This window comes from Podarcis raffonei, chromosome 16 (assembly GCF_027172205.1).
Source record: "Podarcis raffonei isolate rPodRaf1 chromosome 16, rPodRaf1.pri, whole genome shotgun sequence".
Lineage (NCBI taxonomy): Eukaryota > Metazoa > Chordata > Lepidosauria > Squamata > Lacertidae > Podarcis > Podarcis raffonei.
In genome coordinates this window covers 31,581,348-31,600,368 of record NC_070617.1, presented here as the reverse complement: position 1 = coordinate 31,600,368, position 19,021 = coordinate 31,581,348, and the positions used below count along the sequence as shown (strand labels likewise).

Genomic DNA, 19,021 nt, shown 5'->3' with positions numbered 1-19,021 from the left:
ATTTATTTTACGGGTGGATACAATGTATTGAACACAATAGTGTTCAGCGCATTTATGAGGCTACCCATGGATTCTCTCGGCGCCCTACGGTGTTTTTTTTAAAGAAAGGCAGAATAAAATAAAAATCATGCTTTAATTTTTTTAAAGTTTTTTTTAAAAAAATGTAATAATAAATAATAATGACAAGGTGGAATCGAACCAAAAGGAGGAAGATGGCGTGAAAGGAAATAATGTAACCTAAAAACATAAAAACCATAGTTTAATAAAAAATAATAATAATAATCCTTCCAGCAGCACCTTAGAGACCAGCTAAGTTTGTTATTGGTATGAGCTTTCGTGTGCATGCACACTTCTTCAGATAATAAGTTTTGTTTTTAATGTAATGACGATAATTAATAAAACAAGTTTTTGTTTAAGGTAATAATGACGAAAGGGAGAGGGGAAATCGAACCTAAAAAGTGAAAAAAACAAAACACCAAACAATAAAAATACTTTAATAATAATAATAATATAATAATAATAATAATAATAATAATAATAATAATAATAATAATAATAATAATTTAAAAATGCAACACAGTACAGCAATAATTAATAATGTCAATGACAGAGAAAGGAGGAACCGAACCTCAAACGCGAGAACCAAAGTATTTTTTCAAACGGACGGTCTCCCGCGCCTGCGCGGCGGTGACGTCACCGGCGCCCTTCGTCGCCCCGCCCCTTTCCTCCACCCCCTCCCTCCCTGCTTGGCCGAGTCCCGCTGACTGACGAGGCCTCCTCCTTCGCCGCGGAGAGATGTGAGTAACGGGGTGGGGAGGGGGATGCGCGGAAGCTCTTACAAAATGGCTTGGCTTGCGCGAGGGGCTGCCTACGCGGGTTCGCACCTCTGCGGGGGGGGCGCCGGGGGAATAAGTGGCCTCGTTGCAAGGAGGGTGGCGGGGAGGAGGTTTATATTTTATTTTAAGGGTGGTCGTCTGCTGCGTTGCTGCGCGCGCACGGCGCGGAGAGCTGCGCTGCTGCATCGCCTCGGCGCGTGGCTCCCCCTGTGGTGGTGGTGGTGTGGTTTGGCGGAGCCCCCCCCCCAAAAAAAGCATGGGGTCATTTTCCTTAATCATCATAAAAGTCAATGGTGAGCTAGGACTAGGGAGCTGCAATGTTCAAGCACAACCCCCCCCCAGCTCACTCTCTCAGGCTGACCTACCTTATAGGTCCAGTTACAGAAAGGTAGCCGTGTTGGTCTGCCATAGTCAAAACAAAAAAATTTTTTTCCTTCCAGTAGCACCTTAAAGACCAACTAAGTTAGTTCTTGGTATGAGCTTTCGTGTGCATGCACACTTCTTCAGATACACTCTGAATATGTGTGTATCTGAAGAATATGTGTGTATCTGAAGAATATGTGTGTATCTGAAGAAGTGTGCATGCACACGAAAGCTCATACCAAGAACTAACTTAGTTGGTCTTTAAGGTGCTACTGGAAGGAAAAAAATTTTTTTTGTTTTGACTACCTTATAGGGTTGTTGTGAGAGGATGAAAGGAGGGGAAAGGGTGAGGGAGAACCGTTTATTAGTGCTTATTGTTTAGTCGTTTCCAACTCTCCGTGACCCCCTGGACCAGAGCACGCCAGGCACCCCTGTCTTCCACTGCCTCCCGCAGTTTGGTCAGACTCATGTTTGTAGCTTCGAGAACACCGTCCAACCATCTCGTCCTCTGTCGTCCCCTTCTCCTTGTGCCCTCCATCTTTCCCAACATCAGGGTCTTTTCCAGGGAGTCTTCTCTTCCCATGAGGTGGCCAAAGTATTGGAGCCTCAGCTTCAGGATCTGTCCTTCCAGTGAAAACTCAGGGCTGAGTTACCTTTTTTTTTTTAATTAAAGATTTTATTGTTTTACAGAAGTAAGTGTAATGTCTCTCGTATTTTTTCCATGTAGCATTTTTACAAATCCGTTTCATTTGTTGAGACATTAGGGGGAGGGGAAAAAAGGGGTGGAGGGAGGGAAGATGTGTGGGGGTGGGGTCGGGTGGCGATGTTTCAATTATGCTTAATGTATGTAGGGTTTGGGGTCAGCGTTGCTTGTACTGTTCACTTGTGTTCCTTTGGGGGTGAGAGAGGTTGGGGTTGGCCTAGGGTGTGGTTGTTTGTTTGTGATTGGCTGTGGTGATCTTTATTTTCGTGTGTGAGTGGGGTGGGTGGGTGTTTTGGATCAGGTTAGCCATATTGATTTGTATGGTGTTGGTGGATTAGTGTCATTGTCTTGTTGGGCTTTGTATGTGATAAAGGGGAGCCATACCGGGGTAAAGGCATCTTCTTCTGTTTGTCCCCGTGTCAGTTTCAGTTTATTGGTTAATTTTTCTAGTAGGGCTGTTTCCCATACTATTTGGTACCATTGGTCCATGCTTACTCCTGACAGGTCTCCAGTGTCTGGTTATGGTGTTTCTGGCTGCTGAAAGTAGGTGGGTTATGAGTTCTTTGTGGTGTAAATGGGCATTGTTGTCTTGGAAGATGTTTAGTAGGGCCAATTCTGGGGTGATGTCTAATACTTGCCTGGTTATTTTACATATTTCTCATGTGCCTGTTGCCCAGAATAGTTGGATTTTGGGGCACTCCCACCACATGTGGAGGTATGTGCCTGTGGAGGTGCACCCTCTCCAGCATTTTGGTGAGGTTCCTGGGTATATTAGCGGTAGTTTTCTTGGTGTTAGGTACCACCTGTAGGTGAGTTTCAGAGTGAGTTCTTTTCTTTTCATTGATATGGATTTAAAGGGGGATTTAGACCACATTCTGGTCCATTGAGTGGGGTTAATCTCATAGCCTATGTCATTCTCCCATTGTCTTTTGATTGTGTCTAGGGGGTTTGTGGGATTTTTGAGTAGTATTTTGTATATTGCGGATACCGTACCTTTACCGTTTCCCTTTGTTGTTAGGAGGAGGTTTTCGAAGGTTGTCAGGGGCCTAGTTGCTGCTGATTTTACTGTTGGGTTGTTTAAGAGGGCATGTAGTTGATGTTGTGTTAACCAGGGCATTTGGGTGTCTTCTAGTTTGTCTTGTATTTCTTGTGTTGACAAAGGTTTGTTATTTTTATAAAAGTCTATTAGGCGATATAAGCCTTTGGTTCGCCAGGTTTTTATCTGGAGGTTTTGTGCTGCATGGTGGAATAATGGGTGGTACGCCAGGGGGATTAGTGGGGATGGGGTTGGGGATAGTTTGCCTATTTCTGTTTTCCATGCTTTGAGCATGGTATGTGTGTACCTGTTAAGTGTTGTGGGAATTTTCTTTAGTTTGTTTGGGAGGAGTGGGTATGTTGTGGTGCAGGTATTTTCAATTGTGTCCCTCTCTAGGTGTACCCATTGTTTTGTCTCATCTTCGAGTATATATGGGATTATATGGCGTATTTGGTTGGCAATGTAATATGCTTCTATGTTGGGGATTCCCCATCCTCCTTCTGAGGTGGGGAGGTGCAGGTATTTGGGGCTTATTCTTGGTTTTTTATGTCAGAATATAAGGGCTGAGTTCCTTAAGAATGGATAGGTTTCTTGCAGTCCATGGGACTCTCAAGAGTCTCCTCCAGCACCATAATTCAAACGTATCAATTCTTCGACGATCAGCCTTCTTTATGGTCCAGCTCTCACTTCCATACATCACTACTGGGATGTATTAGTGCTTACCACCCTTGTTTAAGACAAGCCTACCCAGGTGCTTAGAAAGCCGACGTAATCTTAGTCTGCCTTTTAGTATTTAAACTTTTGAATGTTTTAAAATAGGGTTGCAAATCTTCCTCAATTTTACCGTTTTATCTTTTTGCAAACTCTGTCGAGGCGTATAAACTTAATGAAAACAAGCGGCGTATAAATTTAATGGAATGAACAGTGCTATAGACTTGGAAGGGGTCTCTGGCCACTGTCCAGGGGGGGTACCTAGAGGTTAGTTAAGTTGCCCCCTGCCAAGGGCACAGGTTCCAGGGTGGGGTGGGGGTGGGTGCACAAAAATCGCTCTTCTCCACCATCCTGGCCTCCCTGGGCCACTTCTCCGCTGCTCTGGGTGGCCAGGCTTCTCTGGGCGCCTCAACAGAGGAATCTGGTTGCTGGCGTGGGCCATTGCACAGCCCTGCAGGGCTCCTCCCCAGTTGGCCCTAGTGGAAGAATTGCAGGGTGGGGGGAGAGGAGGAAGGAGGCAGAAAGGAAAGCAGCAAGTGGAGGGAGGGAAGGAGGCAAGCAAGCAGGCCAGTGGTCCCCCACGCCTGCTCTAACCCATCAGGTTCCCTCCAGGTGTTGTTGAACTCGCAGTTCCCATCAAGGCCCAGGCAGTGTAGCCAACAGTTGGTGATAATGGAAATTGTAGTACAGCACCATGTTGGTCATCTCTTGTAATCTCTACTCCACATAGGTAAGCCCCACTGTGTTCACTTCTAGATGAGTGTGCATTGGATTGCAGCCTGTCGGAATGGGATGCCTCTTGCTTTTGAGACATTAATCATATTATTAATATGGCAGATACCTCAGTGCTGCTATGTGTGCTATAACTTATTGTAAAACAAACCTTTCCTTAGACAGACTCCTCCATCCTCCAATACACTGCTGGGTTGTTAGTGCGCAGTGAGAGTTGGTGCTAGTTTTGCTAGTACTGTTCTTGTGTTTTAACATGTAACCTGATTATATTTCATCAGTCCAACTTGCCACGAGGCAGCCAAGAGATCTGATCACACTTGGGTATGGCAAGGCCTGCTTTTTAACATGTTAAAGGTAAAGGAACCCCTGGCCATTAGGTCCACTCGCGGACGACTCTCACTTTATTGGCCAAAGGAGCTGGCGTACAGCTTCCGGGTCATGTGGCCAGCATGACTAAGCCGCTTCTGGTGAACCAGAGCAGTGGACGGAAACACCGTTTACCTTCCCGCCAGAGCGGTACCTATTTATCTACTTGCACTTTGACGTGCTTTCAAACTGCTAGGTTGGCAGGACCTGGAACTGAGCAACAGGAGCTCACCGCCTGTCGTGGGGATTCGAACCGCCAACTATTAGTTTCTGTTTCTCACTGTGCAGCTGCGTGGAGTCACAGGACTATGTTTACATTCCAGAGATTTTGCAGTCTCACGGGAAAGGAAGACAGGATGTGACGTTAGTGGTTTCATGTTTCCTTTGTTCCTTTGTTCAGTTGCTATCTGCTTCCATAGAGAGAGGATGTATATTTCTTAGCTGTCTGTGTAGCTTAGAAATAAACTCTTTTAAAATGTAGCTCATACTGTCTCATCCTTTCCTGTGCTGTTTTGATGCTCTGCTGGGAGGACGTGCCTTGGAGTGGAGCCTCATCAAAGGCTCGAGGTTGTTAAACACGTCGGGAGGCGATTTCAAAGGCTAGGCTCTGTGGTTTAACCCACAGCGCCACCCGCGTCCCTCTTTAACATGTTACCTGTGGATTAAAGCTGCCATATGTACATCCCCCTTTAGTTTCTTGAAATTTGATTCTTGGCTGTGCAGGTAAGCATGGAGCCAAACCTAAATGTGCAGCTAAAATAATAATATTGTTTTTCCCTATGTACCTCTGCCTCTACTTCACTTCTCTCCTCTTCCTTTTTTTCTTCTCCAAATTTTAGATTGTAAGATCCTTAAGGGCAGGGACCTGTCCTTAAGCACACTGACAGCTTATAGAAGAAATAACTGCTGTGGCTAAACTTAATTCATCTAGAACTTGATAATTTCACTTTTGTCAATTCCAACACAGAGGAAAACCTAGTGGGCTTGATTTTTGCAGATGAGGCTTAACTAAACATGATTTGGCTAAGCATTTAACACATTTTGCCCTAGAATAATTAATTCTGTTACTGTTCTCTACAGAATGATGGAAGACATCAGTGGTGCGTGCTTTACTGACACACAAACTGCAGTTCCTCTTGTGGAAACGGAGAGTGCAACTGAAAATCTAACAAATGAAGATGTGGGAGAAGAAAACAACACGGCGAACACTTCAGATACTTCCAGCATATATAGATATATTAAAGATGGCTTGTTTACGTCAGAGATCTATAAAGTAGAAATTCAAAACCTCCCCAAATATATTGGTTTTAACGAAGTAAAGAAGTTCCTTGCCAAATATGGCCTTATCCCTCACAAGATAAAACTGTTTGCGAGGCAGACTTTTGCATTTGTCACCTTTAAGAGTGAGGAGGGCAGGGACAGAGCTATGAAGGTCCTTCATGGGGCCCAGTGGAAGAACCGGAACTTAACTGTGAAACTTGCAAAACCAAAGGCTGATCCCATCATAAAGAAGAGGAAAAGAGAAGAGGAGGGGGGAGAGGAGATGAAAGAGCAGACAGCAGCAAAGTGTTTGGCTTCAAATAACGGCAAAGAAGAGCCTCTGAGTAAGCAGATAGCAGATGTGGTGACCCCTTTGTGGAATATCCCATATGAGGAGCAGCTGGCAAGGAAGAAGGAAGAATGTGAGCAAGTGCTGCTGAAACTGACAAGGTGATTTTTCTGTTTGTAATAAATATTATGATTATCTCCATTTCTTCTGTTTAGAATGCCAACACTCGTGTAGCCAAAGTGGCACCATCCAGGTACAGGAGGGGACATATCAGCTCCAAGACTTGCAGAAGTGCAATTGGGGAGGGTGTGAATGGAAATGAAGGGTGCATCTCCAGAACAGTGCACTGAGAACTGAGCCTGTTCAGTAGGCACAGAATGCTGGCTGCCTGCCTGCTTGGGAGAGTGGAAGCAGGAGTACCCTGAACAGGAACACTCCACACTGCAGCACTTTGTTGCAGGTCTCACTTGCAATGTATTCAGAAAGCTTTCTGAGATTGTGCAAGCACAGTCCAAGAAACCAAACTGGTTTTGGCCTCAGCATTAGTGGGAATGAAGCTGATAAATCTAGGTATTCTTCTGCTTCATTGTGCTGAGATGTGGATTTTCTGGCTTCTATTCTCAAACTGCAGTTTGCATATTTGCAATAAATACTTTAGAAATGTGTGAGGGGTTTTTTTGTTCTTATATTTCGTCCTAAAATGCTCTGAGATGCTCTTCTCATCACAGGCTGCCGTACATTGTAAGACCAAGCATCCCCATCCTTCAGCCCTCCAGATGTTTTGAACTACAATTCCCATCATCCCTGACCCCTGGTCCTGTTAGCTAGGGATCATGGGAATTGTAGGCCAAAACATCTGGAGGGCCACAGGCTGTGGGTGCCTGCTGTAAGACAAAAGGGCTGAGCCTGTTCCATTTTTAGATCTTGGTGCAGCATCTTAATAATTTTAGGTGCTTTATAAATAAACACCAATGGTCAAATTCATAGGTATTTGTGCAGGGGAGGGCATAATGTTCATTGATTATTTTTGCTCTGATTACCATGAACAATCAAATTGTTTTACAGGGACATAGGGAACAACAACCGAGCTCTTCTACCATGGCTTTTCATGCAGAAGGAGAAGTGCAATGGCCTGTGTTGCTCCCTGGAAGGAGTGAAAGCATCACCATTACAGGTCATACATCTCAGGAACTGCTTATGAAGTGTGATACTGTGAGGAAATGAATCATAGGCATGGAAGGACAGGGTTAGCCTTACTACTGCACAGTCCATAGTCCATAACCTAAGCTGTGTGATTTTTAGGTGGGCACCTTTAATCTGGTAGCATGTTGCAGTACTGGGCATAAAATTCTGGAATTCTGGAATGGATAGATTATTACCATATATATTATTTTAGTACTCATTTAGCCTAACCTGTTTTAATACTGTAATTTGCAACAAATGTTTATGGATGGAAGTAGCAAGCATGTCAGATTCTAGAGGAGTCGGATAGGCATTCTAAATTTTCCCTTACTTTACATTTAGACTGAGTACCGCAACAAATGTGAATTTTTGATCGGCATAGGCCCGAATCAAGAAGATAAAACCGTGGGGTTTCGCCTTGGCAAATACAAGGGTGGAACATGTGCTGTAGTAGAACCATTTGACACCATTCACATTCCTGCTGTAACCAAAAAGGTAGCAAAGGCTTTTCAAGATTACATAAGGTGAGTCCTCTGGTGGGCTGGATGACAGACTCCTAAACACCTTGCCTGTATGAAATTTACCTTTTCTGTGAAACCTTTGGCACAACCTACTAGTTCCTGTGCTATACTGGAACTAAGCCTTTAGTATATGTAAATGAAATAATTGCCTGTTCTTCTCTTGTTTACCCCTGTCTCCATTGCCTTCTCTTCCTGCTGTTGTCTACTCTGTCATCCTTTGAGGCAGGGACCTGCCCTCTTGTGCTTTGCCATATACGTTAATGGCACTATATAGATAAATAAAGCCCAACTTAACCACAAAGCTCAACATTGCCTGTGTGAATTCCTTGAGGGACTGTACCAAAGAAGGCTAAGTGGGAGCCTTTTGATAGACATTAGTTTTTCCAAGGAGAGAAAGAGGAGGACTTCCAGTGTGTGTACATTTGCAGCAGTTAGTACATAGAATCCATTTTTGGTCAAGTGATGTGAACAGATCACTGTGAAAATTGATGCAATGCAGATATTTACATGTCATCATCCAAAAATTATAATGTTAAGGATCAGTCTCCTAGTTTAATGTGGCAGTTTCTTAGCAGAAATAATTTTAGCATTATGTGGTTATGCTTTTTTAAATCCAAGTTTAGTAACCAAGAATTTCAAAATTACAGGTCTACATCCTATGGTGTCTACAGCCCAGAAACCTACAAAGGTCACTGGAAACAGCTAACAGTTCGCACTAGTAGAAATGGCCACATCATGGCAATTGCTTATTTTAATCCACAGGTACTGAATATGATTTATGTAATAAGGGGAAACAAGTGCATGCTTGTAAAGCAGGCATTTCAGAAACTCTTAATGGTTACAGTTTTTCCTGATTCTGGAAATGTATTTTGTGAAACTAACAGTGACACAATGTTTTAAAGGGAAATGTGTCCTCATATGTGTTATGGAGGGTGCACTATTTAAATAAGTACAAGCATACATATGCTGTTATCCAATCGTTCTTCACTACACCTGTAATCTGCAGCAACATTTTTCTTTGAAGTTTGTAAAATTAAGCACCTTAAGCATTAATTTTCTTTTTCTTTTTTGAAATGTCTAGAAACTAAATGAAAAAGAGCTTGCAGAACTGCAAACTTCTATGGCTAAGTACTTCACAGAAGGCACTGGAAAGGACAGTGGAATAACTTCTCTCTACTTTGTGCAGGAAGGTCAAAGGTGATTGTTGCATCTCAAAAAAGAAACTTAGTATGACAATGTAATGTATGGTGTAGCAAAATTTTAGAACTTGAGCTGCAGTCTCGGCCATTAAGGCATTTGAATCGAAGACAACAGTGGGTGACATCCAATACGAATAATTCTCAGAGTAGACCCATTTAAATCAATTGACCTAAGTTACTTAGCTTGATAGATTTAAATGGTCTACGCTGATAATGACTTGCGTTGGATGATACCCAATAAAAACTGCCATAAAATATAGTAAGATTCAAAACAGTAAGCAGCCAATAAATCAATATCCCAGGATCCATTAAACATTAATGGATATGGTCAAACATAAGTTAGTAAAAATTAAAGTCACCCATAGTAAGGAGCTGTTGTTCCTGGTGATTGTTTTTATGAGCATTAGTGCTGGGAGTCGATATTCCTTGCATGCTGAAATGTAACTATTTGTATTTTTCTCTTACTGTTTTTTGTTTGCCATTCCTTTGAGTAGCTTTCTTGGATGATGACATCACACAGAGAAAGGGCATGTCAGTTCAGTCATGTATATCTAAATCCCATTAAGACCAGCATTTTTTGAGCTTGCACAGCTGTGTGTTCCTGCTAAAGAAATACAGAATGAATGCATTCAAAAAAGTCCCTAGATCTTTACTGCTTTTTTGCTTGAATTGGTTATCTATACTATTGCATCTGAATGCACTTTAGAAGATTAGGATGCAAAGGAAGGATAATGATTTAAACACTGTTTCTTGCTCCCTCCCTCTTCTCCCGCAAGAAAATCACCCAATCGTGAAGATTTGACCTTGGAGCATGTTGCTGGTGACAAGTACATATATGAAGATCTTCTTGGGCTAAAGTTCCGGATTTCTCCCCATGCTTTTTTCCAAGTAAGCATTTAAAGCATTGGGCTTAAGTGTTTTGTAGAAGCTGAGATCTCTTGTTGATTGAGTTTTGCTTATAGCAAGGTACTCCATAAACAGTGGGAGAGAGTGGTGGAACCTCCTCATTGTCCTTCTGTAATATCCAGAAAGCCATTTGTGAAATCTGGAGTTCATTGTAAAAAACTCTAGAATCAAGAAATCAGTAGTGGTGTATTTTTCAAAAAATACATTTCATCAACTTGCAAACTTTTTAAATAGTATCGTGTTAAGGCAGCAGCACAGTCAGAGGTTTCAAGTGTAATGGCTAATCATGCTCTGACTTTACTTAAAAAAAATAAAAATAAAAACTTGGGTAAGGAGCAGTATATACTGTAATGCTGTAGAGTAGATTTTAGCCTTTGACATGCTACCCGCCTACTGAATACTGACACCCTATACCGATGTTGAAATTCTGTAGGTAAACACACAGGCTGCTGAGGTTCTGTATTCAGTTATCCAGGAATGGACCCAGGTGAACGAGGAGACGACTGTGATGGATATTTGCTGTGGAACTGGATCAATTGGTATTTCGCTTGCCAAGGTGAAATAACATCTTTCATGGGACATATGCCCTTTGGTATTGCTTTTGTCTCTTAAAAGTACTAATTGAAGGGACAAAGGTCACTCAACAAGTAGTCTCGCCGTGTGGGTAGCTAACTGCCTGCCCTGTGTTCTGGAAAACTGAAAACTAACAAAATAAGTAGTGAAATTATGACTACTATTGCAAAATGAATTATCTTAGAGCCAGCATAGATGTTACTTTAAATGTATGGCTTGTATCCAAAGTAGTGCTAAATCTCTCATTACATTAGCACAAATTTAGGAACAAATGCCTCCTAAATTTGTTCTGGGGGTTTTCACGAACCTTTTGCAGCAGATTTGGGGAGGGTGTATGTGCCCAGGTGGAGAGAGCGGGAGGTTCTGTTGTGCAAGTATAAATCCTTGCACAAGTTTAAATTGGATACCACTCTGTAATTGCACTTAATATATCTTTTTTCTTTAAACGTAGCAGCTGTGGGTGGAGGGGATCAGGGTCAAGAAGGCACACTAACCCCACCCCCAAAAGGTGTCATTAGTCCCAGGAGGGAAACTGCTGATGGTGTCAGTTGCAAACTTGGAGGGGGGCGTTTATTGGTATTGTAATATGAGGGGAGGGGATGCGGGTGGCGCTGTGGGTTAAAGCCTCAGCGCCTAGGGCTTGCCGATCGAAAGGTCGGCGGTTCGAATCCCCGCGGCGGGGTGCGCTCCCGTTGCTCGATCCCAGCGCCTGCCAACCTAGCAGTTTGAAAGCACCCCCGGGTGCAAGTAGATAAATAGGGACCGCTTACTAGCGGGAAGGTAAACGGCGTTTCCGTGTGTGGCTCTGGCTTGCCAGAGCAGCATTGTCACGCTGGCCACGTGACCCGGAAGTGTCTCCGGACAGCGCTGGCCCCCGGCCTCTTGAGTGAGATGGGCGCACAACCCTAGAGTCTGGCAAGACTGGCCTGTACGGGCAGGGGTACCTTTACCTTTACTAATATGAGGGGAAAGGTTTTAACTGTGTTGTGGTCCTGACAAGGTCACCCAAGTGTATTTTTCCCTTTTGGCCCCTAGGCTCATTTATGATGTGGTTTGATAGATTTTGGGGTGCAGTTTTCTTTGTATTGCTGGGGCCAGGGTAAAGGCAGAACAACCAATCCTTTGCTCTAGCTCCTTTTCCTGGCTTCCTGGCAAATCTAATCTTTTTGTCAGCATCTTGGGTTTAAAACTGAGACACTCTCTTAGGTCCCCAAAAGCACTAGCTCTGCTTATTTTTGTAACTATTTTTTTGTTTTGTGAGGTTTAGTTTGACTGCAAACAGCCCCTCTGTAAACCTGTTTTCAAGTCTAGTTCAACTCTGTGGAGTGGGAACGCACAAAAAGGTTAAAGCAGCCTAACAAGAAAGATAGCTCCTCAAGTTGCAATATCCATATTTATTTTGCTTGGTACTCAACTAAAAATGTAAAACTGTACATTATTGCTTTTGTTCTACAGAAAGTGAAGAAAGTTATTGGAATTGAACTTTGTCAAGAAGCTATTGAAGATGCCAAAGTGAATGCTCAGCTTAATGGTTGGTAAAAGAAAGCATAATATGGGATCTCAGACTTTAAAGACAGCTCTCATTATTAAGCAATTCACTTTCTAGTCTCTTCTGTCCCAATTTTCTTTTTTCTAGTCTCTTCTGTCCCAATTTTCTTTTTTCCTTGACTACTGGAAAGCAGCTTGTCAAGATGTTTTAGACAATTATTGTTTGCCAGAACTGCTGTGTTGACCTTGAATAAATGTCAACTAAGGGATTGGTTCTTCTGGTTAAAATTCAGAAAGGACCTGCAACTAATTAGGAGCACCAGGTTTTCTCTTGGTATGCCCTCTTGAGAGCAGAGCATTTCTCCTTAAGAAATCTGACCAGCTTCCTTTAAAAAAGCATTATTGAGCTGTGTTTCAAGTGATGCCCACTACAGTCTTGGATGGGCACTACAACATACACAGACAGACTTATATTTGTAGCCAACCTCAGATGGAAGACCTCCATCATTATCTGTTAGTCTTCCCCTTATGTAGAGACCCAAGAAATCGCTTTCTGAAACCTTTGTTCACAAAAGCAAGCAGGTACACACCAGCAGAAATGGTCTGGTTTCTGAGCAGGGCCATCTTTACCCAGGGGTGCGGGGCACCTGGCCGTTGAATTTGGGGGGGGGGCGCCCGCCACTGAAGCCACCTAAGCGTACTGTATCAAGCTGCTATGCGGAAGCGGAGTCAGTGGCACCTTTGACATGACTGATCTCGTGCCACCTGCCTGCTAATGTTGCTGCAGGGAGAGTTCTCTGGAAAGTCTCGCTCACCAAAGCTGGGAGGAGGGGGAGTGACAGGAAAGAGGGACAGACAGAAAGAGAATGGCCTATCTAGCGATGGGAGCGTGCCCAGGCTCTGGAAGAACTCGTATATGCGCTCTCTCAGGGGCCCTCCCAGCTCCTCTAGAAATAAGGTTGCTCCCACAATGAAAGGCTGCCCGAGATGGCTCTCCCATGCATGCACACAATGCCCGCCCATCTCATCTTTCAGACACCTCCCTTACGATTGTAAGCGTATGCATGGTGTCTTTGCAATGTGTTATGTCTTCTTCAGAAAAGCTGGTTTTAGACAAAGAACACAAAAAACCCTCCCTTTTGGAGCCATGCATGCATGAGCACTATTTTATCAAATGGCAATAGTGACATAAGGCATAATAAAAGTTAATTTGGGGGCTAAACTAAATTTGGGGGCGCTGGGCGGATCTTTGCACCCCGGCGGCGCATATGCTAAAGACGGCCCTGTTTCTGAGTGACAATAATACCTTAACACAGAGTGGCCCTGTGTTCCGAAGGTATTAAAATCACTAATTTTTTGCAGGGACTGTCTGGTTACTGTACCCAAGCTGCTTGCAGTTATTTAGTGAGAGTATGCAGGCTATGGGACGCAGGTGGCGCTGTGGGTTAAACCACAGAGCCTAGGACTTGCCGATCAGAAGGTCAGCGGTTTGAATCCCCGCAATGGGGTGAGCTCCCGTTGTTCGGTCCCTGCTACTGCCAAACTAGCAGTTCGAAAGCACGTCAGAGTGCAAGTAGATAAATAGGTACCGCTTCAGCATGGGCGGGAAGGTAAACGGCGTTTCCGTGCGCTGCTCTGGTTCATCAGAAGCGGCTTAGTCATGCTGGCCACATGACCCAGAAGCTGTCTGCGGACAAACGCCGGCTCCCTCTGCCAATAAAGTGAGATGAGCGCCACAACCCCAGAGTTGGTCACGACTGGACCTAATGGTCAGGGGTCCCTTTACCTTTACCTATGCAGGCTATAGGTAGCAGTTAATAAAGCAGAAGGATGTGAGTTACGACCTAAAACTTTTACTGTAAAATATATTAAGATTTTTCGGTTACTAAATAAATCTATAGTCTGACCACTGACCCATCTAGCCAGCACTGTAGTTTATTCTGACCAGCAACACTTCTCTAGGGGAATGGGCAGAGCTTTCCTAACCCAGTTACTTTGGACTTTCTGTGTATCCCATTTTGGAACGGTAGATAGTGCCCCTATAGTTCATGCAGCAATTCATGTAGTTTAAATCAACCACCTGCAATCATGGCTTTAGCCATGTTTCTGATGGAGGTCTCTGTGCCTGAACAAGTTGCCTACCTTACAGCTTTTATCATGAAACTGCATATTGATCCTGAAGTAGGTTACTTTAAGACTTCTTAAAAAAAATTTTTTTTTAATTGAGCGAATGAAAACCGGTATTTTAAGAGACTTGTTTTGCACTTAATTGTGGATGAGGTAAACATTTACTTCAGAGGAACTGTATTAATACTTTTTCAACCAGCATGGACATGGAAAAACAGACAATTGCAAGCATCAGTTATTAAAGGAAATATTGATGGGGCATGTGTAAATAAGCAAATGTGTTACACTGTTTTGGATTTGTTTTCCCTCTCCAGAGCTGAATAATGTTGAATTCCACTGTGGAAAGGCTGAAGATCTTGTTCCTTACCTCGTTAACTTCCTGGAACTGCAGAATTCTATTACAATTGTAGATCCTCCTCGAGCAGGGCTGCGTGAGTTTTGTTTTGTGACCTTCTTTTAGTGGAATAGTTTGAATAGAGATGGAGGTGTGTAACATAGTGAGCAGTAGTGACAAAAGTAAATGGGGAGATGTGCTGGTGGGCAGTGAGATCAGCACTGAGAATAAAACAAAGGGAAAGTGTTTCTGGTTCTGCAGATCAGCTGTGGAATTCCTTGGGACAGAAATACAGCATTAGCTCCTTTCAGGCAGGAAAGACTGGTTGATTACTTCAAAGAATATTGTTAGTTAAAAATAAACCTATTTTTTGCTGGCTAACAGAGGGGCACATAACCTCTTCTAATTTCAGTGTAGACTTCATACTTTTCAGATGTCAACTATTCGCCACAGTTTAATAATATGGACCACTTGGGTCCATTCCCCATTCTTTGTTATGATAGATGGGTTCAGGGTGGAGAAATATGATTTGCATTGTAACTTGGGCTGTGCTGTAATGGATATATTGTCTGATATTGGGTTTTAGATCAAATCATGATAAGTTTTTTAAAAAATGACTTTGCAATTTATTGCATATTGTGTGTGTGGTATTAAAAAAAATCACAATAAAAAACCAGGAAGCCGATGCTTCTTTCTGTGTGTGCAGCCCTTGCTAACTCCACCTCAGACAGCTCTTTCCTGCCTCCTGCAGAAACAAGAAATACCGTACTTTTCCATGTATAACACAATCCCTTGTATAAGACGCCCCCTATTTTAGGGGACTCAAAGAAAATGGGGGGGTTGCCCAGAGTTCTGCAAATACAAAAGACATTTCTATAGCCAGAGAACGCCAAAACACCATTTTTCCTTGCAGATGATTAAATTTCATTTAATAATTTTTGTTCTGTAAACTTTTATCCATTCTTTCTGATTTGGCTTGGTTTATAAAAGAAATGCAATTTTTCCTGGCAATGAAAATACACATTTTGTTTATATTTTGTTCAGTTAAAATTTATCGATTCCATTCTTTCTAATTTAACCTGGTGTAGAAAAGAAAATTATCAATTTGGTGTTGTGCGATGTATACTTTCAACTAAAACTCAATAGTGAATTATATTTGAACATCTAAAAGTGTGACACTGAATTTGTTTTTTTCTTGTTTAGTAATGTAATTAAATTTTTAGGGAATGCTACTAATTACTTCTACAGCTTTAATTTTAGAGAAAATGTGCTATTGATAAAGTAATACTATAACATGTTGTAATAAAATGTTAAAGGTAAGTAAAAATCTATCAGTTTTATAGATAGACCCATATTTAGTAGCAGTTGGCAGGACATTATCATGACATAGCTCCAGCCTTATTTCAGATATCATGACATCAAAATATTGCAATGTTTAATTGGCGATACATTGTGATGTAGAAAGCCAGATATTGCCCAGCCCTAATTGTAACAGAGTGGAGCTACTTCATGTCAGGCGGTGCTATCACAGTAAATAATCTAATTTCAGTTTTTGTCAAAATGTTACCATTGCAGATTCCAAAGTAATTGTTGCAATCCGAAAAGCAGAACACATAAAGAAGCTTATTTATGTAGCCTGCAATCCTCGAGCTGCCATGAACAACTTTCTGGAGTGAGTTTACAATGGTGCTGGTGGGATGGAGTAATTTTTAAAAAGTGTTGATCCCTTCTCTCCCCCCCCCAATCAGCATTGATTTTCAATGTTTCAAACAGATTAATAACCCATGGGATTAGGAGGTTAGTTAAATGTCTAATTTAAGTGAGGTGGGAAAGTCAGCCCTGGCATTTAAAGGACTTTGAACGGAGCAAACGGGCTTTGCCCTTTTCAGCCACATCATCTTTGGGGCACCTTGGAGGGGTGAGCTTAGTGGATGTGGGTCTAACAGTGGATGTGGCTTCATAGGTTTCTGAACCTATGCATTCCAGGAGGGCTGGCGAGGAATGTGGCCTGGAGTGATAAGATATTTGGCCTCCAGGCCTGGTACCCCATTCCTGGCCCAATCAATTATAAAGAAATGTGTAAGACTAATACTGGTCTCTTTGGTAGCCTTTGTCGAGCTCCTTCGAATCGTGTCAAAGGAAGCCCTTTTCGTCCTGTCAAAGCAATAGCCGTGGACCTCTTCCCTCACACTATGCATTGCGAGCTGCTGTTCTTCTTCGAAAGAGTTCAGCATTCAAGTGACAAGCCTTCTGAAGCAGTCCAGAACTCAACTGAAATTCCAGAATTGAAATTGGAAACAGCAGGTTCTACAGAAGAAGGCAATGCAAACCTGCCTAAAGAAGAGGAAACCCCTGACTGTTCCAGCAATTGATATTTATGCCAATTGGCTAGGCTGTGCCTATTTTCATTCTTAAAATTCAAAACAGCTGCTGTCCTGTTTAAGAAAATTGGAACATTGGTTGCTGGGACTTCAGAATAGTGGTCAGTTATCAAAACTACTTGTACAATGCAATCCTGTGCTCAGAAGTCCCATTAAGTTTAATAGGACTTACTCCAAGGTAAGCAGGTAAAGGATTGCATCATCATTGTGTAGCTCTAGAGTTGTCAAAACCTTATAGGAGGCAGAATGTGTATATGTGTGTATATACACACAGAGATGAAATTTAATTTGTTTTTATGCCAAACTGATTTGTTTTTAAATCATGGAACAAGAAAGGTGAGGGATGACTAGGGAAGCTATACTGCTACCTTAGATAGTAAATGATTAACAAAACCAGATATGCCAATGGTGTAACAAGCTTTCTCAATAAATATTCAAAATATTATTTTAAGATTAGGTGAATGCAAAAGCAAATACTGTACCACAATATCCAGTTCACACTGGTCTGAAGAGGAATTATCTGCAATAAGGAGGGAGACAGGGATTTCTAGCATCCCAACTCTGGAGCCTCAGCAATGCTACATTGCTTATGATATGTCTGTGTGCCTAGGCCACTTCAGCTTTAATGTGGAATTCTGTCCACATCAACAGGGACTAGTTTGTATGTGCTTAAAATTGCTACTATATAATAAATGAAATAAGTTATTGGTTATTTTTTTTACTCATACATTCAATATTAATGGGCTAAAACACAAAGAGATTTAGTCAGCCGGCTGTCCTACTTTAAAATGTTACATACTGACAGTTCCATGACTTCCATCGAGAAAGTTATGATTTATAGATATATTTAATGAAACAATGACCTGCAACACCAGTTACTCACAGCATCTTATGCAATATCAAACTTTATTGCTCAAAACTAATGTTTGTGGGGGAAACAAGTACTTAAAAGACCTAACACACAGGCTCAACGATAGAGGCTTCATAGTTGTACCAACTGACCACCGGCATTGAGAAACTGCACTCAACATACAATCCATACAGCACCCAATAACATTGAGTTGGTCACATTAACTTTTAAAATACAATATTGTAATTGATCACTGCAAGTTGTTCCAAATGGCTGACTTAATTTGGAACCATTTCTACAACAGCTATTTCCATTTTCTGACCAGAACCAAAGAATTACAGACTAGGGCTAGAAAGGATACTTTTGTTAAGTGTGACAACCATTAGAACAGCATAGATAGATAGATACTTGTTTCCAGCAAATGGAAAGCCAAGTGGTAAAACAGTTAATAAAGCTTAATTGGAGGTTTTAAATGGGTAGTATTCCCCCACACACACTTATGTTAGTAAATTTCACTCAGTATCAAACATTCAAATAAGAACCAATTTTTATCTTTCAAAAAACAAAACAAAAAACACATCTGTGAAGAAGCACATACTAATATGTAATATGGAAAGCAAAAGCTATCCCTAGCGGATGGAACAGCTATTAGTGAAGACCATCCACAATGATATTGATTTACTGAGAGAAAAAGAGGGCTTGAAACAGTTTTTGCTTTAGGCATTGTTAGGACTGAAACCATTACAGTTGACTAACTAGGGGGGGGGGGGGAGAAATCACACAAGTTACAAAACAATTTTGGATGTCAAATCACGCTGCATAAGTACTCATGCAGAAGCTGAAATTAATGTAATGATTTACCCTCTTATCATAGCAGCTTATGCTCATGTGCAAATGCAAGACTGTTACACTTCAAACAAAATAGTAAACATCAGAAATACAATACTTCACAGTGACAACAGTAGTTACATTGTTTGTTCCAGCAGTTATTGCGCTTTGCCTGAACATTTTGCCGAAGAGGCTACAGCACATCAAATACTTTTTTTTTTAAGAAAAATGCATAATTTGTACTAGCCTTTGGTTCACAATGACACATCTGGATGTTTAAGGGCAGTGGTCACCTTTTGCAGGATTCAAATCTTGGCAGACTGAGGTAAGACTAAA

At 41.9% G+C, this 19,021-nt stretch overlaps 2 protein-coding genes across 4 annotated transcripts in view; one reads left to right on the top strand and one right to left on the bottom strand.

Annotated features, from left to right (window-relative positions):
* The window catches only part of ZDHHC8 (zinc finger DHHC-type palmitoyltransferase 8), a 286,530-nt gene that overhangs the window by 165,283 nt on the left and 102,226 nt on the right, over positions 1–19,021 (bottom strand). The gene's annotated exons all lie outside the window — the stretch shown is intronic.
* Positions 689–17,140, top strand: TRMT2A (tRNA methyltransferase 2 homolog A). Of its 3 annotated transcripts, none has more exons than XM_053369477.1 (12): positions 689–797; positions 5,828–6,457; positions 7,362–7,470; positions 7,821–8,002; positions 8,647–8,761; positions 9,081–9,196; positions 9,975–10,086; positions 10,538–10,660; positions 12,133–12,208; positions 14,607–14,723; positions 16,202–16,298; positions 16,734–17,140. In XM_053369477.1, exons 2-12 carry the CDS (start codon positions 5,829–5,831, stop codon positions 16,996–16,998), a joined length of 1,941 nt encoding a protein of 646 aa, XP_053225452.1. In that variant the 5' UTR covers positions 689–797; position 5,828; the 3' UTR covers positions 16,999–17,140. The 3 variants fall into 3 exon arrangements, with proteins under 3 accessions (XP_053225452.1, XP_053225453.1, XP_053225454.1); XM_053369478.1 differs by having other exon boundaries at positions 700–809; XM_053369479.1 differs by lacking the exon at positions 689–797 and adding an exon at positions 5,350–5,470.

Coding starts and splice junctions, on each gene's coding strand:
- TRMT2A (XM_053369477.1), top strand. CDS start 5,829: ATGATGGAAGACATCAGTGGTGCGTGCTTTACTGACACACAAACTGCA. Junction 8,003..8,646: donor GCTTTTCAAGATTACATAAG/GTGAGTCCTCTG, acceptor TCAAAATTACAG/GTCTACATCCTATGGTGTCT. Junction 14,724..16,201: donor TCCTCCTCGAGCAGGGCTGC/GTGAGTTTTGTT, acceptor TTACCATTGCAG/ATTCCAAAGTAATTGTTGCA.